Raw genomic sequence first — 23,401 nt, forward strand, 5'->3', positions numbered from 1 at the left:
TGAAGGAGACTCAGCCCTCACCTTTAGAATTGTAGCGCGTACTTTTGTAGTATCTTCATTTCATCTCGATTGACATTTTGAATGGATTGAAATTGAGGGAAAGATGACTGAGCATTGAAGCATACAGGGGGGTGATACTTAACTTGGGGAGACTGTTTTACCAGTAAAACTAAAATAACACTATCCAAAGATGGTTCGATCTGAAATGATTATGGCAAAAGAAAATTACGAATCCAAGTCTCTAATATTTACATACACATTTACATTTATGTATACATTTCCCTTTTAGCATGGACTTTGCATAACTCAGTGTGCTATAAATTAAATCTATTTTCACCCAACACAATGCTGATCTCTCGATGCATCTAACTAATCTATTAAAACGAAAGAAAAGGAAAACCCTGAGAATGTGCCACCAGAGTTTACAATCCTTTGCCATGCTTCTGCTTCTGCAGGGCACCATTTATATCTAAATTTTTATCATATCCCAAGATCAAATGATGGAGCACAGTCGAGAGTAGGATTTTCTGGGTTTAACTGACTCATCTGTGGCTTCTGCAGTGGCAATTCTGATTTCTGCTTAAGAAGAATTGTAGCTTGTGCTTCCAATGCGTCAAGATCAAGACCCTCATAAAACTGATCATCATAAAGCATGTCCCCATGTGCATCACTGTGCTGCATATTTCTACCTGCAGCCTCTGATTGCAACGAGAATTCTAGCTCCAAGTTGACAGCAGGAACAGATCTTGAATGATGAAAACTCGATTTTCTTTTTCGACTTTCAATATCTCTTTCATATCCTGGAGAATTGTCAGTTGTAAAAGTTCTGGCTTCAGAGTTCCAATTCTTATGGAAAGACTTTGAATCTATTCCAATTGGCAGATTTGTAGAGTCGCTTTGAGGAGTCTGAAGAGAGAAAGATGTTTTTCCACCAGAACTTCCAGTTTCCGGTGTCCTAGTTATCGTTGCCACAGAATTGGGAGAAAATGTGGCTGAACTGCTTGGCTGCTTCTCCATGGGTGATTGGGTGAGCAATGAACGCCTGTTGCAAGGGCACTAGTTATATTTCTTGACAGTTTAGAAATAAAACCAGAGCTCAGAGGACATGCATCCATGTAACATAATCATGCAGGTTATATGAGAAGTAAAATGGCAAAAAATTATGAACCAACTAAATCTAAGAAACCAAATTGACGGCATACTTCAGGCAAAATGTATGAAGGAGAAGGGCAACGTAAGACATGTCAGGCCACCTTTCCTCTTATTTCATCTTGGAACCTAGAGAACTTTTTGATACAAACGCCAGCTTAACTAACCGAAGAAAAGAATATCTTTTAATTGAACCTCAATATAGCTGGATAGCTATAAATATAATGTATCTCAAAGTGACGACTATGATAATCTATTCGCATGAGAGAGAGAGAGAGAGACCTGTACACTGCCATCATGTCAATTCCACTGGTTGCAGCCTGAGTACTTGCAGCCGTAGAATTTATCCTGTCATCTATGAAACTATCATTTGAATAGTTGTCTGGTTCATCTTCTTCATCATCAGATATATCCTCTGAAGATACCCTAAGCAATTCAGTGAAGTAACATAATTTCAGATATTACTTTCATGAAGAGCTTCATCTTATTTATCCACAAATGAAATTATTTATAAATGGGAAATTATGCAAATTTACAAAAAAAAAAAAAAAAAAAGTTTAGCTACATGTTATATAATATAGCATAAAAGTATGTCCATACTCAGCTTCCTCGTCGATGAATTCCCTCACATCATTAACCGACTTCTTTGCACGTATTTTGGTACCTATATAACAACAGGTACCATGTATGAGTAACTGGGTCAGATACGCATCAATCCTATAAAGCAGAATAAGTATCAATCCTATCAAATAGTTTTACAAAACTTCCAGTCAGAGAGAGGGATCACAAAATCTAGCCACTCTAAGCATCAGGACTTCAAAAGTAGAAACGATAAAGAAATAAACAATCCATTGAATAGACAAAGAACAAGTCTAGATGCATCTCAATTAATATTCAAGATACCTCTAAGATGCTTAGTAGGAAGAGTAGTACTTATAAAAGATCTGGTCAGGTTTGCTCTTGGGACATCATTGGTTGTCATGCTTTCCTGATTCCTACTTTTCCAATGATCCCCAACTTTGCGCAACCTCTTCAACTTGCGTGTCTGTTTCACACTCTGCGACTTGTCTCCAGAACCTATACACCAATCTTTGCTACAGCTACTGTTTGTAAGGTCTGCTAAAACAGTTTGGCCTCTGTCAATAACCGGTGATGTGGAGGTAGATTCATTTATACTGGCAGTACTCCTATTGTGCAAGGGAGATTGAATTTCAATATCAGTAGGAAAAAGGGACACATTTGTTTCACATGCACTGGTATCCATATCAGTGGCTTTTCCATTTTTCCCAGGACTTGAAGACTTTGATATCAGTTCCGTAGGTAATTGGGCAGGCGAAACAGCATCAGGAACTACATACTTATTTATGGTATCTAATATTCCTGCATCATTTACATGCATGTCAACACAAATCTAATACCAGGGCAAGTCATCAAAATTTGAATTGAGATAAAATCTTACTAATTGCAGGTAAGAATACCAACCACTATTATTGATAGGTGACTCTGGAACAACTCCACTTTTGATCAAATTAGTAAGCCTTGGACTAAGCTCACCATCTCTGAAAAGGTTGTCGTCTTCATCAGCCAGCAATGTTGGTGCCTTGCTTTTCAGAACATCAGGCGTCTCACAAGCACTATCTCCATTTGGAAAGTTTCCTTTGAGAATTGGCTTTTGAGGATTCTCTTCATCCGCATTGATTGTTGTCTCCATCCAGGTTTCAGAGTCGCACAATCTAGACCAAGTTGGTGTATCATTCCTTATATATGCTATCTGAGCCATTTCTGGATCCCCATTAGCTCCAGCTCGAGTAGTTACTTCTGTTTGTTCTTCATCTGATGTTCTTACATGGCAAGAACTTTGCTTCAAACGATCCAACTTACCACTGCTTGCACTTGCAAACTTGGTATTTGGTATACTTTTGCCATGAAGAATAGGGACAGATATGATACGGACCTTTCCAGAAGCATCAACATCAACAACATCTGAACCAAAGAGAAAAGAGTGACCAGAAGGATTTTCATCAGATAAATCATGGTCGCTATGCTTCTCCTTGGTTTCCAATGTCCCAGTAGTTTGTAGTTCGAAATCCAGTCCTATTTCCTGTGATTGTTTCTTTGAACCATCAAGATTCAGCAAATCTGCAATAAAATATTTGAAGATTTAAATGGACGCGAAGCAAATTGATAAAAGAAAAAGAAAGTAATTAGTTGCTTTGTTCTGATGTTAAACATGAATATGTGTGTATATGTCATATCAGTTCTATGTCAGGATAATAGACCAGGAAATAGCTAGAAGAAATGCTCTTCTAGTACAATTAAATGTCTGAACGTGTTCATTGAATTCTATGAACTTTACCCTACTATAAAAAAGTATCTTTCCTTGGTACTGAACTACTGATCTGCAATGATCTGAATAATTTCTTAAAATATTCTTCTCAGACAATTCTTTTGACCTACCTTCTCTGTTGTCACACTGCTCGACAGTGTCAACTGTTAAGCAATCCTCTGAACAGACCTCATCCTGATAGCATTAAGCAATACATAAGTAAAGATAATAAAAGACAACAAGAGAAAATCTCAACCAAATTCATGGAATCAAACCTCGATGAGGGAAATTTTTCTGTCACTAGAAAAGGATAATCCTTGCAAAGATTGCATTGTATCAATTAGCATTGTTGTTCGAGGTGAGTGCATTACTTTATACACTCTTGAGGGATAGGTTTGGAAGTGAGGAAAGGCAATAAGAGATGGTTTCCATGTTACGTCATGTGACTGGAAATACTTGGCAACTAAACCAGTCTCAGCAACAGTTAATTTGTCTATAGTAACAGGTGTCTGAATATCATTATCATCTTTGACTTTCTTTCCAGGACGAATGAATTGTTCAATTGAAAACTCAACATATTGGACTTCAGGTTTGAAAATGTGAGGGATCTACAAGAAAAACAACACAATCAATAGGTTTAAAAGGTAACAGTACGGTATCATAGCAATATAATGATGCAGTCTTTCTTAGAAATCCCACCATCCTCGGGCTAGAATGAAAATTGAAGCTATTTATTCCCCCATTTCGCATGTGTTTGCTCACATTCTTGCTGTTTGTTAGCTTCCGCTTGTAACCTTTCAACTCTGATCCTTCACAGGCTAAAACTAGTAGGACTTGTCAAGGATTTATTACAATATGCATTGAACACAGATAAAAAAGGGAATGAATTGGAATAAAGAAAAACATATATAGGAACTTGGTGAGAGTGGGAGAACAAAGAAGCCATTGCATTGAATAAGATGCAGATTACTTAAGATGCGTTTCTCAAGAAAAGGATATCAACTCGTCCATCATGCTTCCTTCCAGTTCTTCCCATGCGTTGAATCATCCTCAATGGTGATACATTTGCATCAAAGCATATAACAAGATCGACTTCCATTATATCCAAACCTTCTTCGCCAATTGATGTGGCAACAATGACATTGTATCCACCAGCACGAAATTTCTGTGGGAGAATTTAGTTAGCCAAAGCCAGGTGCTTGGGAAAGACAATGAAGAGAAGCATAGTTACCTCCAACACTGCTTGTTGAACTTTTTGTGACTGGCCTTTTAATATTTTCCCTGTTAGAAACTATAGTCAATAGAATTCACAAACAGGAAACCATATCAAATATAATTTTTAGGCAACAATTGAAGCCCAAAAGCTTAAGCTATTAGGGAATGGGTCAGCAATGTATATCAAGCTAAGCAATGTATATCAAGCTAACACCCTCTCTCACTAGCAAAATGCAGCCGTATCTGGCAGGTGGACAGGCAGACAAATGCAGAAAGAGTAAAAAACAAATATAGGTGCAGCCTTACCCAGCACCTTGCACACCAATAAATATGCATGAAAGGGTATTGGACGTTTTTAAACTCAGATATTCATACAGTCAGACTGCTGATAAATGCAACTACTGGAGCCCAAAAACTAAAGCTAGGGAACACACCAACAATGTATGTCAAGCTAACAATAATTATCAGCTACCAAAACATCAATGATTTTGGTATGGACTTACTGATAAAAACACGGATTACCACACTCTAACCCACCCATCCACTTGAAATATTGCTCTCTATACATTGACCAGTTTTCCTTACTATTTTTCATTTTTTGCTCGAATGGGGGATTGGAAGTTCTGAACTCAGAAACCCTTACGACCAGAGCTCTTATAACATGTTAGGTAACTACTGAAGCCCAAATGCCCAAGTTATTCAGGAAAGAGCCAGCACTTGATATCGAGATAATAATGAATATTGGCTACCCAGTGGATTATAGTTTAAACTAACATGGATAACTCCAAGCTATCCCACCCATCTACCCACACATGTTTGTGTGATTATGTCTATATGTTGATTTTCCATAGATAAATAAAGTTCTGTTTCACAATCATTTCACATGTTCCCATAGAAACTATTGAATGCACCATCAAGTATTCTGTAGCCCTGCATGACTATGTAATATTGGGGTAGCTGATCCCAAATAGTACATGAAATTTCAATGACTTCAACAAATTAAAATGCAAAACTTTCATTTTCTTCAACATCTAGTTTAAAATAGCACCAATAATCACTTCATGTAACAACAATTGCATTTTTATTATATGTATTTATCTCTGCTTGAAGTTTTACTTAAAGAACAAAGTAAAGAATGAGCTTCAAACCTGAACTCTGACCAATAAACTCGGTAGCTTTAACTAAATTCCCAATGTTTGCCAATGCATCCATTATCTCCCTGTATGTTTCCATCATTATATCCAGGAATTCTTCTTTTTAAAAAAAAAAAATTATATATATAACATGTAAAAATAAGAAAATAAAAGTAAAAGCATCATATAACTCTATTGAACACAAAGTATTTTGTCGCACCTGACACTTCCCCTGAAGTTTGAGAAAATCATAACCCTCGAGTTTTGTGGATCTTTTGTTTCTGCAATCAGATATATAACTATCAGTCACATTGAGCTAACAACACTTTCACGTATACAAGTTCAAAATTAACAGGCTGATCTTCCCCAAGAGGCTCACATTCATGGGAAGGTTTGGAACCCAGTTATGATAGACTATTCATATAAATCAACTTCTCAGAAATTTTGGTCAATCATTATCAATAAATATAACTCACATTCTGAAAAAAAAAAAAAATCACTGTAACTTCAGTGCATTCAACTGATACTTGAATTCCTCATCTATCAGGAAAGTTAAAATACAACCTACTTAATTTTAGATTTTGGGATTCCAGTTCTGAATGCACAATGCAAGAACTAAACTACTTCCTTATGCAATAGTAAGACCAGCCTTTGATGAAAATTTACAATAAAATCAAGATAACAGGCTACATACTGAAATGATCAAGCAATACTTCTAACATTTTGGATAACTTGGGACTCGGACCACCATGAGACAGACTTTGCTGCATCCTTAGCTTTGCTTTATGAACATCTTCACTTCTACTCATATACTTGGCAAAAAACCTGGAAAAGAAAATTTAAGCATGAGCAACTTGACGATCTTGAACTGCTTGTTGAACACTTGAATAGCTTCCATACCACATTATCAGCATATAAAATATAACAGACATAGTAGTCATGTCTTCACAAGAGAAGTTATGCCACTCAACTCAAAGTTTCAATAGTGCAGTTCTATTGATAGAGTCAAAATACCATCATCATAAGAGAGTGGAGGATTTGCCTTTCACCTAAATGTATTTAAACAGAAGAATTCATATTACAATATGATTTGCCTTGAGATTTGTTGAAGTCAGATTCATTTGGAACTGTCTGATTCCCAGAAAATTAAACAGTGGTCCCTCTTATAAAGAATAGCTTGTGACAACATTTGCAAGCTGCATTCCTAACAATTCAATTCTGCTATAAAGTGGTTCTCTTTTCTGCTTGAAAAGCTTATTTCTATCAAATTTTGTTGCTGATTGCTTTAAATATCACTCTCAGCTTTGATATAGGCTGCAGAGATCGGTGGACACTGGATACTTCTTTTTTTATGCACTTTTTCTTTTCTTTTTTTATATAGAATGAAAGTTTGTGTTTTATATAAGAAAAGCAAGTAAATAAGACGGGTGCTAAATGTATTGACAAAACTTTAACAAGAACGTCAAAATTATGAGTCTCACATCAAAGAATCAGCTAAACAGATTGACAAGTTCCTAACCAGAAGAATCGTATGATGGTTCCACATTGAATATGCAGGCATGGTTATTGGACTTTATGGATGACGTGATAAAGACGGTGAAGGATAGTGCACAAGGACATACCCCCTTTTTAACTTTTCTTCAAGCATGTCATATGCTGGTCTTATTCCATGGCTTGATAATAGCTTAAGAATGTGGTAACCTGTAAGAAGAACTCCATACCAACCTTCAATTTCTCCATATTGAAATTGGGGGAAGTCTGGAGGAGGTGCAAGACGAAATTTCTCCCTAAACCTAAGTAACTCGCCTGGGCTCCACTGTAAGAATCCCCCAAATGGAAGATATTATTAAATAGACCCACAGATGCGATTGGATCACTGAAGTATTAGTAAATAAATAAACACATATACATAAGGCGGTAAAGCCTAAATATAAACAAAAATTGGTAATTTATAGAAAGGCTTATATGTTAGTTAAATCTAGAGGAACATCTGAGGCACAGCTTGTTCAATATTTTCTCAAAGCCAAAAATAACTTGTATTAAGACTTTCACCAAAACCAGCAAACTGCAACCAAGAATGAATAAATCCTAATCTGCATGCCAAACTCTGACCAAATTACTCGTAATTTCACAGAAAACAAAAAACTTTAGATTGGCTAATAATAGTATATTATAGCATAATCAAGGTGTGGATGCATTTAAGCAAAATCAAGGGGTAGATGCATTATATGTATTCAGCAATCGGCCCATAATGTAACCAAACTATAAAGAAAAGATTCCAGCCAGCAAGACTAAGGAAACATTAGACTCTTAAATTATACTGAACCATACCGTTTGAGCGTCTCTATTTGGGAGAACTCCAGCCGCACAAAGCCTGGTTAAATATGGTCGTATTGCATCATATATCTTATTACTTATCTCCACAGCATCTAGACCCATTGCCACCTAGAAGTATTGCAATCAAAATTTTTTTTTTTTACTTCTGTACACAAACATTACTCTGTAAACACAGATTACCATACATACCTTAATCAACTCTACCTCCCTGTTGTGAACATAAGGGCTGACATCAGCATCATTTTCTTCACGGTATTCAAGTGATGATATACACAAGTTATCAATAATTTGCTGAACAGTCTGCTGCTTAGCTGTAGGATTGCATGTGAGTTGTAAATAAAATTTAATATTATTATAAAAATGCTTAGAAACTCAGTAGAAAATAGTTACTTACATCCTGGTGTTGCGGTCAAAGCTAAAATTCTCAGTGGCACTTGTGCCGCCATTAACTAAAAGTTTAAATACCATTAGTATCTTCTGCTTTAATAGCAAGTAACACTGAACCAACAGTTGTGTAGGTAGCCATAATAAGATAATAACAGACAAGAATACCATTCACAAAGAACAAAATATTTGGAAAGAAGAATCAAACATAATTGATAGATCATAAAGTAATAGAACATACCTCACGAACTGCAACACTAGAAGCATAGTTCCCTAATGCTCGGTGAGCTTCATCAATCACCAAGCATACCAAATATTCGACTGAGCATGTTCCTGCAACGAAGTACCTCTAAGCAAAATCCAGTGACGATAGACCTTTCTCAAAAGACAAAGAAACACACCCTAAACTTTCTCTCTCTCTCTCTCTCTCTCTCTCTCTCTCTATATATATATATATATATATATATATATATATAGAGGTCTGGACATAAACAGCACTGGCATAGTTTTCTCATGGGGAAATAATAAAAATAAATGTTGATCATTCTATAAGTATAAACTGGGGTCTGGATATAAACTAAGACTTCTCATTTAGATTAGAAACAAAGACTTCACTAAAATTTAAACTACAATCAATTTCCAGCAGTGGACAAAAAGTCACCCAAACAAGGGAAGAGAAAATATCTATCCTAAAAACGTTACGAGCAGTAAAATATGCAGCAAATTCAATCTGAAAACCTGCAGCTCCCTCTTCCTACACCAATTGAACAGTACTAGCTTCGATTTATACCTTTTCACTCTTCTCTAGTACAACATTAGACCTAGAACACACCTTCTTGTGGAGGTTTTGTATTGCAACAAGTGAAAAATCTCACACTCGACCAACTTATCTTAAAAAAACTGCTAGTGTATGGATTCAGAGTTACTCACCAGACTGAATGTCCTTCTCCAGCACTTGTGGAGTAACAAAGAAAACTCGTTTAGTTTTCCAAAAGCATGCCCTTTTTGTAGGACTTATCTGACCTGTCATATCAATTGTCCATTCCTGCAATCAGTTTGATCAAAATCATCTCATAAACATTCTCAAATATACGTATTAAGCAGAGATTTGTTATAAATAAAGGTTCTTACTTGTGGTATTCCTACAATATTATGGCATGCTTCTATTTGTTGCGTAACAAGTGGTCGAGAAGGAGCAGCAAAGACTATTTTTCCTGTAGTGGAAAGAACAATGTCAATATTCCATAATTCACAAAATAAACTCAAGACGTCAAAATACAGAAAACTGAAATTTATGAAGCTTCACGTAACTCAATCAAGAACCAATAAAACCCAAAGTACTTCTTGACTAAAAGAACAAAAAAATAAAATAAAAAATTGTTTCAAGAAGAATTCAAGATCAAGACCATCACATGAGTTACTATGATATTATGTGAACAAAAACAAATGTGAGTTCATTTGGACAAGACCAAGACCAAATGTGATAGCAAGACCTTCACATAACTTGCAATAATTTGACTAAGACCAACACTACCCAAATCCCTAACCTATTTTGTGAAGTGTCTATTTCACTAATTCCAAGATATCCAAACTCAAGCTCTAGGATATTGATAACTAGGTGATGCAGGAGCATGAACATTGATTAGTTGGGCACAGAAGCTTGCACATTGATTAGTTAGGCTTCCTGATGGCTCATTTGGATGAGATTTGGTGCAACATATATAAGGAAAGGCTATGTATAAAAGAAAACAGAGCTGAATGGCGTTTACACCAGTCATGGTAGCATAAATGTTTGGAAGAAGCAAGAATTATACATTAAGAGGACAACGAACACTAAGCATTAAGGCATACATCTTCCTAAGCAATCACATGTAGAAAGAGAAAGACCTTTTTATGTAATCAGACCCTCAAAAACCTTACAAAAACTGTATGTTGATCTCTGAAGTCTAAAGTCTGAACAAGATAAAGTATCGCTGCTACCAAGTCCTTTCAAACAAGGTTTAGCATTTTTAAATACAAGGAAAAATAAATCTAAGGAAATAGAGAATTAGGAAAACAAGATAGAAGAATCAAGATTGAATCAACTCAAAGGCCGGTACAGCAAATCTAGAACTTACCAAAACACCACACACCTAATACCTTATCAAAACTCAAGGAAACTGGGTTAAAACACAAAACTCTTAGATATGGCTAATTTTTCAAGATTGTGCTGTTCTGGTCACATCTTGTCATCCATATGCCAATGTTTCTTTACTTGCATTTGTGTAATGATACTGTTTATAGCCTTCATGGCTTTTCACAAACAAACTGCTACTTTCAGTAACTAAACTAAGGCAAACTAAGCCATGCAAAGCTTGACGATCAAAGATCCACAGAGGTTCTTTAGTCATCAGAAACATAGGCTGCACTACTAGGTTTCACAAGCCACTTATTGATGGTTCTGAACTCCTCATCAACATCTATATATAGTCATCCTCAAGCTACAAGTAGCTTAATAAAACATACAACTCCAGCTGATAAGCACTTCACAAAATTCTACCTTCAATTCATGCTCCTTATTCATTTCTAGTATCTCTCAGCAATGTCTTTGCCCTTTTGCTAGACACCTATCCATCACATGTATTCCCCTACCTTAAAAACTAACCGCCAAATAATCAATCATCCAATGCTGTTGAGGTTCACACAAATGCTACATCTAACCGCATCACATTACATACGATAAACCAATAAGAGCACGAGAATAGTAGACAAATAAGCAGTTGGTTAAGAAGCAGTGTGCGAGTAAACTCACCATCAGGGAACCATCTGAAGTAGTTATACATAACAACTGCAGCGATAAGCGTCTTCCCGAGTCCGGTTGGCAATGCCACCAGCGTATTCGAAAAAAGTGCCGTCTTGGTGATAGCAAATTGATAGTCACGCCCAGGAAAATTAACTGCATTGATCAGAACAACCAAAATTCAGGAAATAAATATTAATAGCTCAATCAGTATAGTTCATAACACCACCAAATTTTAGAGAAATTCAACCAAAATTTGGTTCAACAAGAACTAAACCTAATAAGAACAAGCCTACCCAGTTCCTTAAAACCCCGAAATTTACAAACTTTCGCATATTGATGAAACAAAACTAGGCAGAGAGAGTGAATTTGAACCTGGGTACATCCAAGTGTTGGCTTTTTCGGCATCAATTTGAACACGGGACACTCTCTCATCGCCGCAGTCTCGAATTTCAGGCTGAGGCTTTGGGGCGGGCTTCCCAATGAACCTATCGAGAGTGGTCTGCCGTGAAGTACTGGGCTTGTTGTTGAAGGTTGGAGGAAACGGTGGTTTCTGAATTGGGGGAGGAGGGGCAAAATGGGAAGATGAGGGCTTTGCGGTGGTCTGGGTGACGACGTCGACAGCTCTGGCAGCTGCTTCCCAATCGAAATCGTCGTCTTCGTCGTCGTCGACTATGTGGTGAGGATCGGTGGAGGTCATTGAGGTAGCTGTGTGACTGAAATGCGGGTGGGTGTGGGCTTGTGAATAAACCCTTTTGAGAAATGGCGGCAAATATGAAGAACACGCCTCGTCCTTTTATTTCAATTTTTTGTGTGGAAATTATTTCAATATATATATATATTAGAAATTGTGCTAATAGATGATTTTTTAGTTGAAAATGTAATTCATTATGCATTTCAACAAGCAGTACAATAATGACTTGCTCGTAGTCATCATATAAAGCGCACAAAATAAGTATACCCACGACGAGGTTGGTGCTCTCCTCGTCCACAATCTCTTGAAAGAAGTCAGGTCAAGGGACACCCCCGACGACCGCACCCGAACGGTGCTGGCACTCCCGCACAAGAAAAGAGACTGTTGACCAGCTGCAACAAAATTGGAGACAAACAAAGCCAAAGTCATTTATTAAATTAATCATTTTAGGACGTTGGTGTTGGCCTCAGCCTCGTTGATGTTTTGCGGTTGGCTGCCTGACGAGGTGTGTTGATGCTATTGCTTGTATGGTTTCTCCGGAAGGTTCTGTGCTCCTAGTCTTGGCATGGTGGTCTTGGCAGTGGTCTCCGGTGCTATGTTCCTAAGCGCAGTGGTTATGTGTGTGGGATGCCGATTTGTGGCGAAGCAAGATCATGGTCGGATGAGATTGGTGACTGCGGGTCGTGGCAGATCGGATTCATGGTGGGGCGAGATCGAGATGCCGTGGGTCATGGTGGCGGTGTGGGTTGACGTAAATCGGTACAGCTTGGGTCGAGATGGCGTGGTCTGGGCGGCGCAGGGGAGACGTTGATCGGAGTGGCGCTGGTCGTGTACGACGTGGTCGGGTGGCACAATTCTGGTTTTTCAGGTATTGTGCTACGGCTGGGTGAGGGCGACAAGGGTTGGGCCATGTCAGGCCAGTTTTGTTGGGCTTCAAGCTGGGCTTTTGGGGCTATTTTGGGCTACTAGTGTTTTTAAATAGTTTTGTGTTCAAGGAAAACCTAATTTGTGTTTAGCCCAAACTCTAGGTTACTTGACCTAGTGGTAATAGGATTTAATTAGAAGGATCTTGAATCCTAATCAATGTAGAATTACTTTCCTTGTATGATTGAGATTCTATGTATTGTAATCCTCTATATAAAGAGGCCCCTATTATCAATGAGAATACACAGCAAATTCCTCTCAAATTCAGTTTCTCTATAACACGTTATCAGCACGAAGCCCTAACCCTGAAGCCCTAAATTCGTAGCCTTCAAATCCCAGAAACCTCCGCCGCCCACCTTGAAGCTCTCACCTCCAGGAGTCCAGAACCGGCCGGAAAATATACGAACCGGCCACCGGAAATACAGTTACCCTCTCTGCCCGGTTCTACGCCTTCCCCCCTGCCCACCGTCACCAAACTCCACCAGAAGCTGCAAACAGACCTCAGACCACCGGATCCGAAAGATCACCACCGGAACCGGTCTAGATCGACTCGAACCGGCCGCCGGAACCAACTGAGCAGCTGAACCGCCGCCTGCACCTCCTATCTGTGCTTCAGTCAACAAAACCCAACTCGGTCAACCCTAGGCCCAGCTGCGGTCAGCCCAAGCCCCTGTAGCCTAAGTACTCAGCCCAGCAGCCTGAAGCCCAATAATCTGAAGCCCAGCAGCATAAGACTCTGACGTCATCTGCCACGCAATCATCTACGTCAGCATCAGCAGTAGCCACGTCAGCGAGCCATGTCAGCGATCCGGTCAACCACAGTCAACGCCGGTCAACCCTCCGGTCAACGACCGCCGGCGATTTTTCCGGCCAACTTCAGGCCACTTTTTCGGCCATTTTTTGGCACTTTTCTGGCGACTTTTTCCGGCCATTTTCAGACGACTTTTCCGGTCAGCTACAGTAACTCCGGCAGCTACAGTGACTTTCCGGCGACCACGTTTCCGGCCATCTTTTAAGGTAAACTTTTCTAAAAGTTCCCGTTTTTTTTATTTCTTCTTCTTTTCTCGGGGACTTCCAACATCTCTTCCTCTACCCCCCTTTCTTCTTCATAGGGGAGACCAAAAGCCGAACTGTGGGGCTCACTCCAAGTTTGGAGCTTGTAGAGTCCTCCAAACTTAGAGTTTGTTGAGAAGAAAACGATCGACCACACACATCGTTGTTTCGATCTAATCCAAAACCCCTCTTGGAATCGGATTTTCTTGGAAGCGACTACGCTCAGAAAATTCCTAATTTCTTGGAAGCGACTACACTCAGAAATTTAATAGTTTTTCGTGGTAGCCTTTTTCGCTCCGAAACTAACCCTAATCTTGTGTTGTTTTTCAGGATGAGTTACCTGAACAAGTTGAACTTTGTTCCACTCGAGACAACTGGCGTAGGATACCATAGGTGGGTCCGAGATGTGCGCCAACATCTTAAGGCTGATGGAATTCTGGAAACCATCCAAGAGCCTAGTCAGAACGTGCTCTCTATTGAGCAAGCTACTGCTTTTGAAGCAAAACAAGCTAAAGCCATCATTCTCATGACAAGGCACATGAATGACGCGCTCCAAAATGAATACCTCAATGAGGAAGACCCAAGAAAGCTATGGGTAGAACTTGAGCAGCGATTTGGCAACGTTCGTGACTCCCTGCTTCCTGATTTAGAAGTGCGATGGCATAGCCTCCGCTTTTGTGATTTCAAGTCTGTGCTTGATTATAACTCGGAAGCTCTTCGTATCAAGTCTTTGATGGAGTATTGTGGCCAAGCCATAACTGATACGATGTTGATCGAGAAGACTCTCTCTACCTTCCCCTTCTCTGCACTGATGATTTCAAAGAATTATCGGATTGATGTAAATGCAGGACATATCACAAGGTTTCATGAGCTCATTGGCGCCATGAACGTAGCTGAAAAGCACGATAATATCCTTGTGAAGAACTATAATGCTAGACCCGTGGGAACTAAGCCTATTCCGGAGTCTAACTATAGTCGCGCCCCCAATGGAGGACGCAAGGAGCGAAACCCTAAGGATAGGGACAATTCTGGACATTCTGGTCCATATGTTCGCCCTAAAGAGGAAGGAAATCGCCAAGAAAGGCGTGCACGGAACCGTAGAGGTCAACGTGTGAAGAGAGAGAGAGGCGGAGCCTCCGACCATGGTGGTAACGCCACCAATAGGATTGGTCGTCCAAATCGCGCCCCAATGGCGCCTCGATCAAGGGAGCCTGACCATAATGATGTTTGTTTTCGATGTGGATCAACTGAACATTGGGCCAAAACATGTACCGCACCCCAGAATGTTGCAAACGCATACAAGACGTATCGTGAAGCAAGGGAAGCAAATTACATGGCACAAGATGATCAAGATGGTGATCTAGATCTAAGGGTGGAAGACTACAAGGATCAAGACCCAGAAATTGGCGATTTTGATTAAGTCTTTTTATTTTCCAAGAGATGTAGGCGATTGCCATATTACTTTTTATTGGATTAGGTTTTCTTTGATCATAGAAACAATGATGTACTCCGTTGGCTTATGAATAAAATTTCGAGTTCTTTTCATTATGACTCAACTTTGATTCTGAGCATATGACTTTGTGACTACGATGGCTAGGTCATCAATATTAATTCAAGGACATGGAATAGCCCAAGTTCCACTTGCCAAATGGCACCCTGATTACAGTTGTCACAAAAACTCTCTACGCTCTTAGGGCACAAAGTACCCTATGAATAGCCAACGAATTCCATGCGAAAATGCATGTAGAGAACGGAAATGAGTTCTTTTGCATTACCTCTAATGATTGCGAATAAAGGCACATCTTAGAGAAGTTTATGTGTCTATCTAGTGGACTCTATGTCACTATTCGAGCTTTTAATCCAATAAAGTTACGAGAGAAGATCTCTTGGATTTAGACACATATTGGCTTTGTCACGACAGGATAGGTCATCCTGGTCATGATATGATGATCCGTCTACTAAAGACTTCACTCGGACATCCATCATTTTGAGCAAAACGAAGCAAGAATCTGATGACGCCATAAACGGCGCCAACCATGAGCATCACGCCATGGTTGTTCCTCCTTGTGGCCATGACGCCATACATGCTAATTTCCATGGCTCCAACCCCATGATGGGAGATGTAGTTACACTTTTTGCTTCTAATAGCACTACAGACGCTCAGGCCCAACTAAAATCCTCATTGGTTGCTTCTAAGGCCCATCGCTCATTTTGCAAAGCCTGTTCCTTCGGGAAATTAGGACTGAGACCGTCTTATGCAAAGGATATAAAAATACTCATTCTGTTCTTACATAAAATCCGTAGGGATTCTGTGGACTAGTTCAACCAACTTGCGGACGTTTACATATCTCATGAAGTTGGTTGACACACAAACACATTGGTCACGTGTTGTGCCATTGTCCACTTGTAATGCTGCTTATGCTACACTCCTAGCACATATCATGTGACAACGGGCTCACTCCCCGGATCATCCTATTTAGTCAATTGGATTTGACTATGCTAGAGAGTTTACATCGAAAGACTTTCGATGGTTATTGCATTGGGACTGATGTTAGACATCACATTCCCATGTACACACCCAATTGGTCTCGCGGAAACGACTACGATGGTAGTCCGAACATTGGTAATGCGCACCAATCTTCTTCCATCCGCTTGGGGTGATGCGATATCGCATGCAGCCATGCTAATTCGTCTACAACCTACCGCCACTCAATGTACCTCCGTGTTACAGCTAGTGACTGGGTACACGTCTTTTGTACTTCCGCACATTTGAGTGAGCCATTTAGGTGCCAATTGTGCCGCCACAGCGCTCTATGATGGGTCCTTACAGACGAATGGGCAACTACGTTGGATTTGAGCTTCCAACAAACGTCCGCCACTTAAATGCCCTTGCTAGGCGATCTTCTTACCGCTAGATTTGCGGATGTCACTTTGATGAGACAGTCTTCCCGTCGTTAGGGGGAGATAAGAACACGAATGTTCAACAGGAACGATAGGAATTGTCGTAGTCTGTCCCCACTATGTCTCATCTTGATCCCTATTAAAGTGATGAGATCACACAAATATGCTGCAAACAAGCCTGCAAGGAAGGACGTCCCTACGAGAGGATGTAGCGCCACCCTACACGGAGGTAGGCATGGCGCCAACGCCAATGAGAGTGACACTCTGGCGTTACAGGGCACGGCCCGTGGGTTCGAAGGATACATTGGCACAAACCAATCCTCGATCATCGACACTCAAAAATCCGTCTCATGAGTATCTTCCGGGTTATGGTTATCGTTGGGGGACGCCTCAACGCCAGAACCTATTCCTGAGAATATAGAGCTCTATGAAAATTACACTAGTGTACATGAGACGTGGGATAGAAACTCCATCAGAATTGATGATGTAGTTGCGTATTTTGTTGCGTGTGAGTCTTTGAGTTAGATGATATCGAACCACGCTCCGTTGATGAATGAATGCCAACGTAGAGAGTTTTTGGCCTAAATGGAAAGATGCGATCCAGGTTAAGATGGATTCTCTAACGAAGAGGAAGGTTTTCGAGCTAGAGATGCCAACACCTCCTAATATAAAACCTGTTGACTAATGGGTCTTCGTTAGAAAGCGTAGTGAGAAAAAGAGATGGTAATCTCGCCTTATGGCGCAAGGCTTCTCACAAAATGCCCTGGAATCGACTACGATGAGACATATTCTCTCGTAATGGATGTCATTGCACTCCACTACCTTGTCAGTTTGGTAGTTTCCGAATAACTGAACATGCAGCTTACAAATGTGGTCACTACTTATCTCTATAGGGATCTAGATACAGAATATACATGAAGGTTCATGGAGAACTTCATTTACCCAAGTCAAGTGGCTCTAGACCATGGAGCGCGTTTATAAAGAGGTTGAAACGCTCACTAAAGTGACTACTTGATTGGAAAGGGATATGCCCACGCGTTTCTCTGACAAGTTTCGGATTCTATTGTGGTTCATGTTGGACATGATCTTCATTAGAAGCCCTTAAAGAGTTAAGGGAAACCGCTGAACACTTGAAATCCGAGTTTGAGATGAAGGATTTTGGGAGAACACGATTATGTCTCTGTTTGGAACTTGAGCATCGTGTCGATAGATGCTTAGGCATTTTGACAAGGTCAAGCCTTCAAGCACCCCCATGATCGTCCGTAGTCTTGATCCTGAAAAGGATCCTCTTCGTCGAAAGGATGACGACGAAGATGTGCTAGAGGCAGAAGTGCCTTACTTAGTACAATAGGCGCATTATTGTACTTATCCCAATGCACAAGACTGGACATCTCATATGTTGCGAACTTGTTAGCTAGATACAGCTCTGCGCCAACGCGACGCCATTGGATTGGTGTAAAAGATATCTTTCGATACTTGAGATGTATGAATGATATAGGCTTGTTCTATCCCTATAGAGAGATGATGGATTCGGATCCATCACACACCAGAAACGCTGCCAACGTTGGCCTGCGTTCTCTATCCCATCCCAAAACGACATGTGTTTTGGAAGGTTTTGCTGATGTTGGGTATCTCTCTGACCCACACAATAGTCATTCCCAAACTGGTTAAGTGTTCACCATGGGAAAAGACCGTGATATCTTGGAGGTCTACAGAACAGACCGTAGTCGCTATATCTTCGAACAATGCAGAGATCATTGCTTTTCACGAAGTGGTTCGTGAATGTATATGGATTGGATCCATAGTTACGCATGTTCGAACAATTGGGGTCTGAAGTCTACCACAAATGAGCCTACGAGCATTTAGGATAATGCTACTTGTTTTGAACAAATGAGGCAAGGCTACATCAAAAGCGACAACACCAAGCATAATCAGTAACAACAGACACTCCTCGAGATCAAAGTGATCTAGGTTCGACCTGAGGACAGTGAGGCAGACTTGTTTACTAAGTCATTGCCCAATTCCACGTTCGAGAAACATGCGGCAAGAATTGGCTTGCGGAAATTATCTGAACTCCCATGATCGTAGTCATCAGGGGGAGGTGCAGACATCAGGGGGAGATGTCTACATGTTCGTCTTGAATCGTGAAGGGTGTGTTGTGCTCTTTTTCCCCTTCGACCGAGGTTATTTTTGTCCCACTGGGTTTGTTACTCGGCAAGTTTTTTAACGAGGCAACAAGAGAAGCACCGCGTTTGGGCAACACAAGGGGGAGTGTTCAAGGAAAACCTAATTTGTGTTTAGCCCAAACTCTAGGTTACTTGACCTAGTGGTAATATGATTTAATTAGAAGGATCTTGAATCCTAATCAATGTAGAATTACTTTCCTTGTATGATTGAGATTCTATGCATTGTAATCCTCTATATAAAAGGCCCCTATTATCAATGAGAATACACAGCAAATTCCTCTCAAATTCAGTTTCTCTACAACATTTTGCTATTTAATTCCAATAATTCCCTTTTTTTTTAGGGAGCTATACTTGTTTAGTTCCTTATTGGGTGCTTACAGGTGTAGTTTTTGGTGGTTTTGGTCTGCAGATTATAATGTTTCTTTCTATATCTTGATAATGGAAGCTTCTGGTGCACCGCAATTGAGCACATTGGCAAAGGAAGTTTTCATACAAAATTATCTCTTTGTAGGGTAATGTACGTTGTAGTTGTTAGGCTCCTTACTTTTGGGAGCTTCAAGTCTTAAGTGAATGGTGCATGATTTCGTTTTTGGGAAATTTGTATGTGCCGTTCTGACCTGCGATTTTAATGAAATCTTCATTTACTCAAAAAATAATAATAAAAAATGGAAGCTCACAAGCATCCACCACTTCCTCCATTGAATCTTTCACATCAAGATCCCCTGCAATAGGCTCCAACGATTCAGATTTCACCTCCACAACAAGAGGTTTCACCACTGTTTCCTTTTCCTCAAGCATTTTCACAAACCTCTTGCTACCCTTAATATTAGTATGAGGCATCACCACAACTGCATCATCATTTCCCATTTTAATTTTATTCTTGAAACCTTTAGGGCATCCCAGTTTCTTTTTCTTAAGATAAATAACGTACCAATCTACCATGTTCCTGAGGACTAGAAAGGGCTATCTCCTCCGCTCCACACGTACCTCCAGTGTAAGGAGTGCCAAAAATTTCTTCTCCATACGCATCGAAGCTACATCTGCCATGCGCTTGTGCCCGCTAAGCTCCACCACCATCTTTCCATACGCTGCTGCTAATAGATAATAGAATTATTATTATTATTATTTTTATATGACAGGACAACAAACTGAAAGTAAAACCAATAATAGAAATGATTGATATATGGAGGAAGGTACTCTTTTTCACTTGCTATGATCAGACAGGGATTTTAATATCAATGATAATTCATATTTTTTTTATCAGAAATATAAATTCATTAATAATGGAAACAAAATTAAAAATAAAAATAAAAACAGCGCCAGTGTGCTGAGTGGACTGGCGCTTATAGTGGAGGAGGAGAAGCAATGTCTGCAGCTGCATTGTGCAATTGTTAAGTCTGGAGCATTGTTGGCCACTTCGGTGTCGAATGCGTTGGTGTCTGTGTATGTTAAGTGTGCTTCTTCGCCGTTGGTGTCGTCGGCGTCTGTGGTGGTGGCTGCAGCGAGGAAGGTGTTTGATGAAATGCCTAAGAGAGATGAGCTGTCGTGGACGACAATGATTACTGGCTATGTGAGGAATGAGGACCTTGATGGAGCTCGGCAGCTGCTTGATGGGATGGATGAAAAATTGGAAGTGGCGTGGAATGCGATGATTTCGGGTTATGTGCATCACAGTTTTTGTCATGAAGCATTGAAATTGTTTAGGGAAATGCATTTAATGGGGATTCGCCAGGATGAGTTCACGTACACGAGTGTCATCAGTGCTTGTGCTAGCAATGGCTTGTTTAAGCATGGGAAGCAGCTGCATGCTTACATACTAAGATCTGAAGCGAAACTGACTGTGGACTTTTCTTTATCTGTGAATAATGCATTGGTTACGCTATACTTTAGGTGTGGTAAAATTGATGAAGCACGATATATTTTTAATAATATGTCTGTCAGAGATCTTGTTTCTTGGAATGCAATATTGTCAGGGTATGTGAGTGCAGGGCGCATCCAGGAAGCAAAATCCTTTTTTGAGGAAATGCCGGAAAGGAGTGGTCTAACTTGGACTGTAATAATATCAGGTTTAGCTCAAAATGGATTTGGGGAAGAAGCTATGAGGCTATTTAACCAAATGAGATTAGATGGTTTTAAACCCTGTGATTATGCATTTGCTGGAGCTATTACGTCTTGTGCTGCTCTGGGGGCATTGGAGCACGGACGCCAGCTCCATGCTCAACTAATATGCTTGGGGCATGATTCAAGCCTTTCAGTTGGAAATTCACTTATCACAATGTATGCGAGATGTGGGGTTGTAGACGCTGCTGACTGTGTGTTCCTTACAATGCCTTATATTGATTCCGTGTCGTGGAATGCAATGATTGCAGCTCTGGCACAACATGGATATGGTGTCCAAGCAATAAGACTTTTCGAACAGATGTTGGGGGAAGATATACTGCCAGACAGAATAACTTTCCTCACTATTCTCTCAGCTTGTAGTCATGCTGGTTTAGTTAAAGAAGGACGCCATTATTTTCGTTTAATGCATGACTCTTATGGTATTGCCCCTGGTGAAGAGCATTATGCTCGTATGATTGATTTGTTGTGCCGATCTGGGGAGTTGACAGAGGCCAAGGACTTAATCAAATCAATGCCTTTTGAACCAGGTGCACCAATATGGGAGGCTATTCTAGCTGGTTGCCGGACTCATGGGAATATGGATTTAGGTATTCAAGCTGCAGAACGTCTCTTTGAGCTGGTGCCTCAGCATGATGGAACCTATGTACTTTTGTCGAACTTGTATGCTGCTTTAGGCCGTTGGGATGACGTGGCTAAGGTGCGAACACTAATGAGGGAGCGAGGGGTGAAGAAAGAACCTGATTGTAGTTGGATTGACGTTGAAAATATGGTCCATGTCTTCTTGGTTGGTGATACTGTGCACCCTGAGGTACATGACACCATCTAGAGCAACTTGTTCTTAAAATGAGGAAGTTAGGATATGTTCCTGACACAAAGTTTGCGTTGCATGATATGGAATCTGAGCATAAAGAGAATTCCTTGTCTACTCACAGTGAGAAGCTTGCAGTTGCATTTGGGATCATGAAGCTTCCACTTGGAGCCACAATCAGAGTTTTTAAGAATCTTAGGATTTGTGGGGATTGCCATAATGCATTTAAGTTTATGTCAAGGGTTGTCGGGAGAGAAATAGTTGTGAGAGACGCCAAGAGGTTTCATCATTTTAGGAACGGCGAATGCTCTTGTGGAAATTACTGGTAGCTGTAGTGTAATGAATTTATTCTTATTATTTTCCTTTTTTTCCTTGGCATGTTGTTATGAATGGACCAAGCTTTAAAGCCAAATGAAGAAGCTTATACAGTGGTGTTTTGTTCCACTTCGCACAGAGGTTTAAATTTGAAATGGAGAAGTGTGTGCATAAGAAGTATATGATAGAAGGATATGAGTCCCTGTAAAATTAGCAGATTTGTTTGTAGTTGTTGAATGAATTAAATACACTGGTTAGAGATTTAACTAACTTAGATTGGTGTTGATCTCGTCCTCAGTGAGACGGTAGCCAAGTGTAAAGAATAAAAGGCTTAATGGTTCAGACTCGAGCAAGAGCTAGGTCAGCGCCTATCAACTTAATTGATCATTTATTGACCAATAAACTCAATCCTTGTATGGTTATATCATGTTATTGGTCATTTATATTCTTCATAGGTCGCATAAAAATGAGATGGATCTTCTCCTTTATTTCCAATGATGGGGAAGATATGGAAACGAGGTCTGGAAGTTGGAGGAAGGTAAAGAGCTATATTATGACCAATTTACCTGCAGTCATCTCCAGGCTTTTCATATTCATTGCCGGTGCTAGGGGTTGCCAACTTTCCTTGATTCCTGAATTGGGGGCCTGAACTACATGTAACATTACCAAATTGAACTTAGCCGTATTTCCTTTTTGGCTTTTCTTTGTTTTGAACTGGATTATTTGGCTTTGCAACTCAGAATTTCCTTTCTTTTTGGTGACACTTATTCAAATATTTTCACTAGGCCTCCGAACTCTCAGAACCCATCAAGTACAAAGATTTGACCAATATTTTCCCCAAGAACCTCGACATACTTATGCAGAAGCACCCAATGCTACTGTACCTTGATATACTCCAGCGATTCTTAATTATCTGTCCCAACTATCTCATACTCTAACTACTAAGCAAAGTCAATTCTCGAAGCGTATTCATCAATACAAGCAATTGTTTATCAACTAACAAGCCTAGTACGTAGGTGCATGTTTGGAAAACTTCAGAAAAATTGTCATTTGAAAATGGTTAATCATGCTAACTG

The 23,401-nt window shown here is 40.0% G+C and overlaps 1 protein-coding gene and 1 pseudogene across 2 annotated transcripts; one reads left to right on the top strand and one right to left on the bottom strand.

Annotated features, from left to right (window-relative positions):
- Positions 1-175: 175 nt before the first annotated feature.
- On the bottom strand, positions 176-12,097 carry LOC112176797 (DEAD-box ATP-dependent RNA helicase FANCM). Of its 2 annotated transcripts, none has more exons than XM_024314885.2 (22): positions 11,699-12,097; positions 11,336-11,479; positions 9,676-9,758; positions 9,475-9,589; positions 8,786-8,877; positions 8,555-8,609; positions 8,350-8,471; positions 8,155-8,268; positions 7,446-7,639; positions 6,518-6,648; positions 6,044-6,104; positions 5,839-5,909; positions 4,707-4,756; positions 4,475-4,640; positions 4,175-4,302; positions 3,751-4,083; positions 3,607-3,670; positions 2,632-3,288; positions 2,083-2,529; positions 1,750-1,813; positions 1,432-1,575; positions 176-1,042 (listed from the first exon to the last, which is right to left on the bottom strand). In XM_024314885.2, exons 1-22 carry the CDS (start codon positions 12,021-12,023, stop codon positions 481-483), a joined length of 4,122 nt encoding a protein of 1,373 aa, XP_024170653.1. In that variant the 5' UTR covers positions 12,024-12,097; the 3' UTR covers positions 176-480. The 2 variants fall into 2 exon arrangements, with proteins under 2 accessions (XP_024170653.1, XP_024170652.1); XM_024314884.2 differs by having other exon boundaries at positions 2,053-2,529.
- A 7,924-nt stretch (positions 12,098-20,021) lies between these two features.
- On the top strand, positions 20,022-22,452 carry LOC112178134 (annotated as a pseudogene).
- The last annotated feature ends 949 nt before the right edge of the window (positions 22,453-23,401 follow it).

This window comes from Rosa chinensis, chromosome 7, assembly GCF_002994745.2.
Source record: "Rosa chinensis cultivar Old Blush chromosome 7, RchiOBHm-V2, whole genome shotgun sequence".
Classification (NCBI taxonomy): Eukaryota; Viridiplantae; Streptophyta; class Magnoliopsida; order Rosales; family Rosaceae; genus Rosa; species Rosa chinensis.

Bases quoted from the DNA above. Each gene is read 5' to 3' on its own strand.
- LOC112176797 (XM_024314884.2), bottom strand. From the start codon at position 12,023: ATGACCTCCACCGATCCTCACCACATAGTCGACGACGACGAAGACGAC. The intron at 4,084-4,174 runs GTGGGATTTCTA...TTTTTCTTGTAG, and splicing joins TTCATTCTAGCCCGAGGATG to ATCCCTCACATTTTCAAACC. The intron at 2,530-2,631 runs GTTGGTATTCTT...TAAATGATGCAG, and splicing joins GTCACCTATCAATAATAGTG to GAATATTAGATACCATAAAT.